At 41.0% G+C, this 12,380-nt stretch overlaps 1 protein-coding gene across 1 annotated transcript; it reads left to right on the top strand.

Annotated features, from left to right (window-relative positions):
• The first annotated feature begins 309 nt into the window (after window positions 1–309).
• Window positions 310–6,634, top strand: LOC122760285 (ankyrin repeat domain-containing protein 33B-like). The gene is made up of 6 exons (XM_044015370.1): window positions 310–333; window positions 540–702; window positions 1,024–1,164; window positions 2,018–2,159; window positions 2,379–2,577; window positions 3,180–6,634. The coding sequence occupies exons 1-6, from the start codon at window positions 310–312 to the stop codon at window positions 3,723–3,725; spliced, it is 1,215 nt and encodes a 404-aa protein (XP_043871305.1). The 3' UTR covers window positions 3,726–6,634.
• Window positions 6,635–12,380: the final 5,746 nt, after the last annotated feature.

Here is a 12,380-nt window from a genome sequence, read left to right as displayed (position 1 = left end):
CACACACACACACACACACACACACACACACACACACACACACACACACACACACACACACACACACACACACACACACACACACACACACACACACACACACACACACACACACACACACACACAGGTTTGTGCAGTTATCCTTTTAAAGACTTGTTCTGACTCCCATTTATTTGTAGAGCCTAAACAAAGACTTAACCACAACCAGTTAATGCCCAACTCTAACCTTAACCAAACCACAATTCAAATCTTAGCCCTAAACGTAACCAGTTCCTCAGAAATTAGTTTATGAAATAGGTTTCCGTCTCCATGGGGACGACTGGTCCTTACAAGGTCAGTGTTTATGCCAGAAAAGAGCCTAAAATTGTAATAAACACAGAAACACATACAAAAGTATACAACAAATGGAGAGACAAATTCAAGGTGTTTATGTCAGGCATAATCACAGATATGACCTTTGTAGCAAAAAAAGAGCAAAACACATTTTTTCCCTTTTCCCTAAACTTCCTCTAACCTTTTCCTCATAATTCTAACTGTATTTTCTGTCATGTTTTCTTTCTTTTAAATATAAGATCGGGCTGTTGGTTGCGTGTTACCAAGGATACGTGGACGTGGTCATAGCGCTGTCACAGTGTCCATATCTGGATGTCAACTGGCAGGACAGTGAAGGAAACACTGCTCTCATCACTGCTGCTCAAGCTGGTAAGAGATGGACAAACCACAGGGTCACATAAACATTTACACCGGCCATTAATGGTAGTGATGAAATACTGACACACACACACACACACACACACACACACACACACACACACAGAATGAAACTAATGCTAACACACAGTTGAATATATAAAAAAAATACTCCAAGTGAATAAGGAGCGGTTATACTGACGTGGATCTGTCTAAAATATAGCAAACAGGCGTGAATGAGTGTTTAGCAGGTCTATTATAAAGCCAACACACTGCTTACAGACTGTGAAATGTGAATCACAGTAACTTCTCCCTTTTATTTGCTTTTTCAAGGCCACATAACAATCACCAACTACTTGCTGAACTACTTCTCTGGGTTGGACATAGAGAGGAGAAACTGTCACGGCTTCACTGCACTGATGAAAGCAGCCATGCAGGGCAGGGTGGATTGTGTGCGCTCAATCATGATGGCAGGTGAGGATTTCATGTACACCATTAAAATAATGTATCCAAAGTTTGAGTGTCAAGATTTCACAAACTACTGGCTAGATTCTAGAAGCAGATTCCGTTATCTTCTGCTTATATGGGACTGGGTTGCGGGGGCGTCACCCTTAGCAGGGAAGCCCAGACCGCCCTCTCCCCAGCCAGTTCTACCAATTTCTCCGGGGAGAGCCCAAGGCGTTCCCAGGCCAGTCAAGATATATAACCAGCGTATCCTGGGTTGGCCCGAGGTCTCCTCCCAGAAGGACATGCCCGTAACACCTGACCAGGGAGGCCTCCAGGAGCACCCCCACAGGATACCCCTGGGGACACGGGCATAAGGGCATAAGCTCCTCCTCAATCTGAAGTTCAACAAACGACCGGACCCCTCCTCTCCAGGAGTAGACCTTTCCAGGGAGGCTGAGGAGCGTGATCCCCCGATAGTTGGTACACACCCTCTGGTCCACTTTCTTAAAGATGGGAACCACCATCCCAGACTGCCGCCCCACACGCACTGCCCCCGATGACCACGCAGTGTTGCAGAGGTGGGTCAGCCAAGACAGCCCCACAACATCCATAGTCTTGATGTTACAGCGGATCTCGTCCACCCCTGGGGTTCCACCTCGGCGACTTCTGCCCCAGAGATTGGCCAACCCCCCCGCCCCCAGGCTCTAGACTACTTGAATAATGACCAGTGTTTATGCAAATGTTTGTTGTCCTATAAGTGGTAACTTTGACATGTAGACATATTTTATTTAATTACAGAGCATATTTTGGCTCATGTGGAGTTGTGGTGGTCAGCATCGTCACCTCATCACTTAATGTATCCACCCGCTCTGTCTACCAGGTGCTTCCCTAAATGCGAGAGACTGCGGGCGACATTTGACTGCAAGGGAGTGGGCCCTATTTACGGGCCGTTATGAAACTGCCTGGGTGATGACACGCTTGATGGAACGACCCTGTCCCCACCAGTACCGTGATACATACAGGTTAACATACTTACTTGTTGATCTATGTTTATCATGTGCAGTAACTCAACCCTTTAATCCCTATGTTGCCACATTTTCAATTGTATTTCAACAGAGGATAATGGAAGTTCAACAGCTGTAATATCAGTTGTTTTCATTTGGAAAATACTAATAGCAGTGCATAAAATGAGCATGTGAGCGTGTCACTGTGACTATTTTACGTCAAACTTGCTCCCCCAGTCTAGAGTGGCCCCGGCTGGCTTCACTAGTCGTCAAAGCCCAGGAGTCTCGTGGCTGTCTGAAGCGCCTGTCTGACACCATAAAAAACGTTTTCAGCATCGCTAATGTCACCAACCCCGAGGACGAGGGCGTGATTGACCACATGGTTTCTGTAACGACGGCCATGAGAAGCCCTTTCCTCGCTGTGGCCTGCCAAACAGTAAGTAATGGAGCTCCAGCTTATGGTTACATTACTTATTTATATTTAGTAATCAGCATAAAACAACAAGTGTTCCACAAATATGCTGAGATAAGAGTATCAGTACATTGTCTGCATTATTTCTCTTGTGGTATCTATACATACTTCGCATATTTACTTTTGAGCGGAACCAAATAGTCTTGCAAAAAAAACCTGTTCCGCAGACTTGAAGTTTGACAGTTGATGCTGCGTGTCTTGTGTTAATATGCAAATGACTAAAAAGGTTTGTCACAGCGGCTTTATACTGTACAAGTAAACAACTAAGGAAAGAAAAATAAATGTATATTTTGTCATCAAACTATTCTTCTGCTGTCATAGGATTAGTCTTAATGAAAGGATACAAATCATGCAAGGAATTATTTATTTATTTATAATTAATTCCTATCTGATAAGAGGTTTAATTCAAGATTATAAATTCCATATTAAAACACTAATGGAGACTAAGCCATGCTTTTTTATCATAGATTAAACACCAGGAATGATGCCTGTTTTTGCTTTTGCAGTGCTACTGATATTTGTCAGGAGAAAAACCTGACATTGAAGGACTGTTGATTTTGTTTCAGGTGTGTCCTGACAGTCCCCCAGGCGTGGGCAAACGGCGTTATGCAGTACCCGAGATCGTCCGCCAGCAGCGTGCCAAGGAGCTCCACTCGGCCAACCCGGACAGGATGGACAGCCACCTCAAACTCTTCCAGAACTCTCGGGTCACTTTTGTGGCCAAGACCTCAGTGGATCGCCGGGCCAGCCTCCAGACCCAGAGCCTGAGGTCTCGACACAGAAGCTCCAGCCTGGGTACTGTGGCTTGTCATGAAGCTATGGAGCTGCAAAGAACCAGCCTCATGCCCGTGCACATGGTGATGAGGAGGAGCAGCGTCAGGCCGGGCTTCAGCATCCCCAGACTCAGGGTGTCCAAGGCCCCGCCACCAACTTATGAACCGGAAAAGATCCGAAGGAAAAGTAGCGCCAAAGATGGAGGAGGAAACCTGCTGCAGATCCCAAAGTGGCGGTACAAGGAGCTAAAAGAAGAAAGGAGAAAAGCTGAGGAGGCTGAGAGAAGGAGGCTGGAGGCTGTAACCAAGAGACACCTCACTGCTGGGAAAAGGAAATAATAATATAATTGCCTCAAGCATAACCATAAAACATGGGTTTTATGCTGGAAAGGTCATCAGGTTGAACACATTTGTGTTTTTCTGCAACCTTTTAAAATCTTAAACGCTCAGGGCGAGATGACCAGCAGAGTTTCTGTAAGACAACAGTAAGACGAAGACGATGGATTTGTTTGCTCTTGGTCTTTTACAGCAGATCTGTATAATGGTTGGTGATGCTCAGTGTCCTTTACACTGTCAAACAGTGTAAACCCAGGATATTTGATACTTGAAATGTTTTAGATAACTTATTTTTTTTTTTTTCGTATTTATTGCTTTTTAAATTGTCATATATATTTCTTTTCTTGTAGTGTGCTGCACTGTTATTGTAGAGCAGAAGACACTAATTGCAACCCTAACCAAAGCAGATGTGCGTCCATCTATTTTCCTAAAGAAATGGAGATGTTGTGGAGCAATGTCTTGAAAAGAACACAGACACTCTGAAATTTAAACATAAGCTTTTATAGATATTATTGTCATTTGACGGACACATTTTAGATACCTTTATTTTGCTTAATGATGATAATTCTATTAACCTATTTTACTTACATATTTTTATATATATATATATATTAGAGATTTTAATGCTTTCTGGTGACAACTTTATTTTTTATTCAATATGGACTTTTCATCGGCCATTGCGGGAAAGGTTCTGTAGTCTTATTGTTTTGAGACTGAAACCAACGATGTAATGCACTTTTGTGGTGGTTTTGTATTGAAAAAACCCAAATTAACACTGGTTATGTTGGCGGTATAGCGTCACGCAAAGGAGATGTGTGCGTTTGGTGTGTGCAAGATGTAGAAGATGTGAATCAAAAATAAAAAAAAACCCAACGACATCTGCTAACAGGAACGTCGGGCGTGATAGCCATTAAGCCAACAATTTAAAGGTGTGTTGTCATTCACCGACAAAGACAAAAAAGTCCTGTGATGAAAACCAGGTCATCTCCCTGCAGCGAGTTTAAACACACACACTGACAATGAGGAAAAGCAGTGATACAACGTTGTCTGGATTTGGAGAGGACAATTTCACGGTCCTAACTCCTTGCGGTGATTGCAGCCAAAGTGCCGTCCAAGAGTGCGCGTCTAATATAAATGGTGATGAGCTACTAAGGGGGTTATAGGGGCATTCCGTAGCCAAATTGTTTCTTTGAATAAACTTCATTGACTCCAGAGTGGCAATCGACTCACAGATGCTCCCCAGAGGAAGTCGTTTGCACGTGACAAAGGACGAACAAACTGCACTGTTTGTTGAACTCTATACAAATGGCTGCAGAATTAACACACTTAACACAAGACGATCCTCGTGTGCACTGAATCGCCGACAGTGCAGTATTTTGTGTCTCGTTCATCTTCACTAACTTCATGCTAGTGTGTTGGAATGGAATGCAAAAACTATTACCCCCAAATGCATCAGATAATATTTAGGCCATTGTTGTTGCTCAAACAGCTGTTGGCTCGGATTGTAATATAAGATTATGAGACACGACAGGCCCGGTCAGCACCTGCACAACCTAAATCCCTCACAGAATCTCTGAAGTGACCCAATGAATAAGGCAACAGCCACATGTGTTATGTCATGCTTTACCGCTGCAGGGTGACAGTCAGACAGGATGACCTGAATCTTTATGTGCACTGAAAGCTCCTGTCAAACCTGAGAATGCAGAGTGGGGAGGGGCTCTCTGGTGTTTGGTTTCGGTACTGCATCTAAGGGATTATTACACAGTACTGATACAATCTGAGCCAAATGTTTGCAAATAATACTTTCCATATCTTATCTTTCTTTTAACAAGACCCAAATATTATTCATCCCAATTCCTCCAGAAATAAAAGCCATATGATTCTTCCATTAAAGTGGGTCCCTCCTAATGAATTCCATTTCTAAAAAAGCATGAATAAATTATTATGTCTTAAAATTAAATCAGCACCAATGATGATGAATTTAAAATGACCTCATTGATAAAAAAAAAAAAAAGTGAGGAAAACTTGAGCAGAAAATCTTCTGGGAAGTTTGGTGACAGTAAACCTGATTTTGGGCTGCACTACACCTGTTAGTAGACGATGCAGAAACAGCATTGCGGCATGACATGGGTTAGTTTTTCAGAAAACGTACTGTTTGACAAGTAACGGGTGTGATTTTGTGGGATGTTGGGAAAACTGTTCAAAATGTAGGGGAAGAAATAAAAGTGATTCTGGGTCAAAAGTGTCAGTGTAACTTTATAATATAAACTTCTTATCTTATCATATGTTATCAACATAAATGACCTAGAGCGTGTCCAAAATGGCACTGACCTCACTGAAATACCTCTTCTGTCGCACTGTTGCTGGAGCAAACCAAAAGAATCCGTGAAAGGTTTTCGGTTGAAACTAGCTGTAGCCAGTTTTAATGTCCCTGATGTCCACATGGCTGCAATAGCTAGTGCTGTCTGTGTGTGTGTGTGTGTGTGCTCAAGGCTAATGTAATAAAGTGCTTCTAAATGAGAATGACTAGGTCCTGAGGGTAAAGTGCCATAACCTTCACTGTTTTATGGTGTTGGGAAAAAAAAACTTTAAAGTAAACACTTTGGAGTCAGACTGACCTCAACATATAACTTGTTTTCCAAGAGCAAACAAAGAGAGCCAATCAGTGAAAGTACCAGCTGAAATAAAGCTTCTATAGACTTATAGTGTAAAAAAACAGCCAATTTGAATGTATATGGAGCATTTTACCTTTTTTTTTTTTGACATATTTTAAGTGTTAGTGTTATGAACTAACTAAACACTTGCTGGACTAGCGATGACTTACTCTGAGTCATAACTGTTTTAGACTACAGACAAATAGCTTGTCCTTTTCCCCAAATAAAACCTTCAGGCTCTTCTTGAAAACCAGAAAACATGTTTGTTTTTGTTTTTTAAGACACTTGCATCCCCTCTTTCTTCAGTAACTGCCAAAAGTACACACATTTCACACAAACATGTCTCACCAAGGACACAGTCAGAACTATAAAAGCATGACTGAATGAATACATGGATAGATGCATGCATGTAGAATTCACAATCTTTTCCATTCCTGAACATAACTTCCCGAACGATACAGTGAAATATTGCGATATTTTGTGTGGTGATATTATATCACTTTTGAGACACAAAGTATCAATTTTTTTTATTTTTTTTTTTAAAGCAAAGTTACAAATAAAACACACTCTTTTCGTGGATTAGCATATAAAAATCTATTGACCTTTCAGGCCACTAGATGGTGCCAAGTGCTCACTCCCAATACCGCTCAGTATTTTCCAGTAAATATCGTGATAATATCGTATCATGGTGTCTCTGTCGAATCCCACACTTCGTGACTGTCCTCCTCAAAGTGGAACATGTAACATGAGCTTTGCTTGGATATCACTCCAGTAAATGCATGCAACCAGCTAACAAAATCAATTTTTATTTGCTTAAAATGCTGTTGTGCAGACTCTAAAAAGTTACTATGAGCTTAAGTATTTTTCTCAGACTTTTCAAGGTCTGGAAAAATTCAAAAGTCTATACATTTTAGGACTTTCAAGACCTGCAAATGCACCCTGTGCCCAATTGACCTTCTTTCTTGTATAATTCATGCAACCACAGGTGCATTTTCTGCAGCGGTGCTCTCACTCCGCCCAGTCAGAGTAATACTGCATGGCAGGGGGAGGAGAGCTCTGCCACACTGAGGAAACTATATCCAAACACGGAGAGTCAAGGAGATTGTGTCTGCTTTAATACGCTCTTTCAGCTTTCTGACATACACTCCAACCAACTAAGCCAGCACTGGCTGCTTTATTGGGCTAACATAAGCTGACAGAACACCTTGGTGCAGTGCTTGTGTAAAAATGGATTACACGCACCAACACCTGGTGCGCGGAGTGTGTGTGTGCGTGTGCGCCGAAGGGGGAAAAACAGCAGACAGCTCTTGGAGAGATGCTTCTGTTTCATTTGAAAACGCCAGCTGAGCCCTAATCCCTCAGAGTGAGGTGCTAATTCACCATGGGATGTTCAGGTACTCCAGACGAGGAGGATGTACAGTATGCGAGAAATTGTTTCTTTCAAGTGTGGATAACGCCGCACTGTATCACTGGAGCCATCAAGAAACCGGTTTATTTAATTTCATAACCACTCAACTCTTTCGAGTTTGGTCCGTTCGTCATTTCAATCAAACAAAGGCAAATTTTCCAAGATAGTCTATATCTTTATTTACTATGACAACCACACCTACTACCAAAGTCCACCTAATGACTAAAGATTTGTACAATTTGAACAATTTTCTCATGAAAAAAAGAAATGAGAAAAAAAAATAAAACTCTTTTAACTTCATTAAATTAACACAAGATCAGTCATTCTTGGCAAGGTAAATTTTCTTTAATTTTTTCCTGGAAACCTGAACGTTATTGTTGTCACAAATGACACTTAAGTGGAAGGGGACATGTGATTAAGGAAAAGGGTGGTGTGCGTTTTGTAAAAGCTGTCGACTTTTACGACGCAGCAGGTCGAGTTTGCACTAAAATGACTTAACACTGCGAGGAGAGCCAATGGAACCTCTGTCAAATACAGGCAAGAGGAGGAAACTGCAGCAACGGATTTAGAGTGGGACATTAAGACATGCAATATACTGTATCGTTAGAGAAAAATAGGTCCTGTTTTAATCTAATTTGTTCCCTTTGCGGGGCACATGTAAAGCGGAGTATATTAACTCATCTTCAATTGCAATCTGATAAATCATCTGGAATGCTTGTCAATGCTGCTGTAACCGCAGCATTTGGGTTAATAACTGGTTCACGCTCTCATGTTACCGTCTAGTTTTACTCTCTCTGGTCCTTGCTGCACACGTGCACTTTGGCAACAGTCAAACGTGATTCCGAATAAACAATTCTATCCATGTTTTTGGTTTAGGGTGAAAACGGTTAACTTGGTTCTTTTGGTCATTGGGCCCCGGCGCATCACCGCGGCGTGATTGGTTGGCGAGTTGGCCTGATTGACAAATTGTGGTGATCGGCTGGTTGTGGCAACACGGTACTGGTCAGCATACAGGTGGATTCAGAGTTTCTTCCACAGACTCAGATCTAAGATCAAGTTCTAATATATATGTATATACTGTATAATCTGAGAAATATAGTCACTGTAGAAGACCCCTCCCTGCCCCTTTACACCATCTTAAGACTAGACAACTTCTGCAGCAATCTCATGTAAGGAGTGGACCCACAATTGCAGAATATAAATGTTCAGCAACAATAAGAGCAGGTGCGTTAAGAGCGAGTCTTCTACAGTGACAATATTACCATTACACATCTGCTGCTGTCAAATTCCTTGCATATTTGAAGAAACAGCCTGATAAAAAAAAAAAATTACTGTCATTATTTAGAGGAGATCTGTGCCTAGAGGGGGAAACATCTGCATCCTGTGTGTTCCATTGGGGAAGGCCGGCTGGTGGAGTTAGCATAGCCACGGTAGCGTGCTGCCTGGCTCACTTGCGGGGCTGGTGGATGTGCTGGTTGATGTGCTGAGCAGAGGGCAGCTTGGGGACACCAGGCTGAGGCTTCTGGTGTGCCACCTGAGCAGCGGCCGGGGTGAAGTCCCGATCACCCTGAACACAAATCAGTCAGTCATCAGGACAGAACCGGCAATGTTGGTCAGTATGTTTGCATGACATTGGAAAGACAACAACTTACTGTGTTATAATGTGGTTATGAGTAAATTACTATTGTACATGTACTTTAAATCAGACTGAAATCTGACAGAAAGCAGCGACATCAGCAAGAAAAACAAGGAAAATCAGGCTTTTACAATTTGGACTGATGAGGAGACCAAATTTATGCTTGATCAGCTTAAAGAGTTAAATATATTTCCAGTTTATAGACGTTAGGGAGACTTGGAATAGTACTACTGAACAATTATTAAATGACTTAAACTTGCATGAACATGTTAAAAAAAGGGGATTTAAACACAACATTTTGAATTTACCTTTATATTGTCTTTATCGTTATTTACACTGTGTGTTAAACCCATGGATTCCACTGAACATAACATTAAAAGTGTAATTTTCAGAATAAAAGCTCCCGTTCTGTTTTGATGATATTGTTTTTATATGATGATCGCAATTTAAACACAAGTTTGGATTAATTGCTCAGCCCTACAACTAACTAGCCACCAGTAAAGGGACATTTTGGTCTATAACGTAACGTAACGTAGCGTAGCGGCCAACCAAAAAGCGGCTAATTCTAACAAGCTGAAACAGGGGCATATTGCCACCTGGCATAGTCCAGTCTGACACACTTCATTCAATAAATCAATTCGCCACTAGTTCTCTCCTGTTACAAGGACAGTAGTGCACATTGAAATTAGATGGTGGCGCTCCACTACACTGTGCATGGAAAAGCACAACAGCCACAGCCCTAGCATTAAAATGAGTTCAATCATATGAGTCTATGAAGATGAAACCATTTCTAAAATGACATTGACATGTTGACATTTATAAAAGAAAAACATATAAAACCAGAGAAAGTAATCAGTTATTATCAGTCATATTGATTTACGTGGGGGGGACAGGATTCAATGCTGAAAACCCCAGACAAGATTAAATCAGGTCCAGCAGGACATTTATATTATCTGTACATCTACTACAAACATATGACTGAACAGTGTGGTGACGGTGATGAAACTGTTACCAGTAAGTTGCTCCATGTCAATATTTGACATTGCGGACAAAGCAGTGTAGCAGAGTAATTCAACTAATGCAAAAAAAAAAAACACGACAAAAAATACTCATAATATTTATTGTTACTGCCCTAATATTGGTTTATAAAAGCACGTATGTAATGAAAATTAGTGTCTAAGTAGGGTGGACATTTTGGCCCATATTTAAATTAGTTTTCCCTGAAAAATCACGACAACCAGGAAATCCCTAAAATGGACAAAGGGCACAGCACTTATCTGGCTCATCTGCTGCGCAACCTCAATCTCTCGTTCCAAGCAAAATGCCCATAAACAGACTCGCTGATCAAATCGGATCAGGCAGGAATTTGATCCTCCACAAAAGGAAGACAGAATTTTAATCTGAAACTTCCATCACTTATTTCTCTTTCATGTTTATCCCTCTCTTTCTTACTCTTCTACTCTCTATGTGACAGGTTTTTTTCTTTTCTTACTTCCTCAATGTTACACATATACGTGGGTGTGAAAAATTGCATTTAAATGCAATGTAAAGTGGCTTAGAGGCAGCATTTATGATGAGCATACCTTCAACACAATATTTTGCAGCATAATTATTAGCAGTTTAATAGTTTTGGTCTGCGATCCTGGATTTAAGTCTTTACTTAAGTATGTGTATTAAGGACTCTGGTTCATGTGAAGCTAAATTATATAAAAGCAATTGAACCAAAGCTCTATAAATGCACACATAAGGAAACACACATCAGCTGAGTCTCTAAGCCTTTTCCTGAACTTGACTCACCCACCCCATCCTTGCTTGACCCTAATCCTCTCTGTATGTGTGAGTTAGTTTTGTCCCTTTTCACTGTGTGTGTGTGTGTAGGTGGGCATAGAACATTGACAGTGTGTGCTTCTCTCATTTAAAGCCAATTCCATGGCTAACTGTATGGGATGTGGATGGACCTGACCTCCATTTGCCCTTCCGTCTCATCTCCGAGGCTCAAACCTTCCCTTTATCTCCATCCCGGTGATGAAAAGGCACGGGAGAGAAACGAGACAAATTAACTCTATTACGGAGGAACACTGTGAATAGAAGCACTGTGACTGGCTACTAGTCATGTTTCCAACTTTATTCTCGCCATTCTAGTACATGGCTGAACTTACTATCTGAACAAGTAATGCGATACTTTTTTTTTTATATATACTTACTTACTTGTTCAGATGGAAAGTACACATATATATACATATATATATATATATATACATATATATATATATATATATATATATACACACACACACATACTGTACATCGCACTGAAAATGTATTAAAACGATGAAATAAAAAAGTTAATATGAAGACGGAACGCTTCAGTACTTCTCCTCAGTCAATACATTGTGGATTTTTATGAATATTTATGGATATTGTTATGAGTAATATATTTCTTGATTCTTATTACTAGCGTTAATGCCTCCTAAACACACCTTTTAATGATCATTTTGCACGTCAAGCCTGAATCATTTAATGATTAAATGAAATAATTCTAGGATGATTCACAGACCTGTGTATTTAAGACACTTTCTAGAGTGTGCTATGTGACATGACATAATGAGAGTTTTGCCAGAGTTTGTCGTGACTTAACGCTGACTCACCCTCCAGAGAGAAGTAAACAGAATGACGTGAAGCTGGACCTTATTCTGGGGCTGGTTCTGGGCCTCGGCATCCCGCTGCTGCTGCTGCTTCTCCTGGCTATACTGGCCTGTTTCTGCTGCTGCAAGAAAAAGACTGCGACTGGAGAGTGAGTGACACAAATGAGACATTACACGTCACATGAACCAGAAACACATCTTTTTATTTTATGTGCGTGATTGAGATAAAACGACTAGGGAGCTTTAAACTTTCCAGTGGCCGAGCATCAAATGCTCTGCATTTAGATGAATGAATTTATCAAAATCTATCAATTT

This window comes from Solea senegalensis, unplaced genomic scaffold (genome assembly GCF_019176455.1).
Source record: "Solea senegalensis isolate Sse05_10M unplaced genomic scaffold, IFAPA_SoseM_1 scf7180000013358, whole genome shotgun sequence".
Classification (NCBI taxonomy): Eukaryota; Metazoa; Chordata; class Actinopteri; order Pleuronectiformes; family Soleidae; genus Solea; species Solea senegalensis.
Note: the sequence above shows the minus strand (reverse complement) of the source record. Positions and strands in the feature narration are given on the sequence as shown.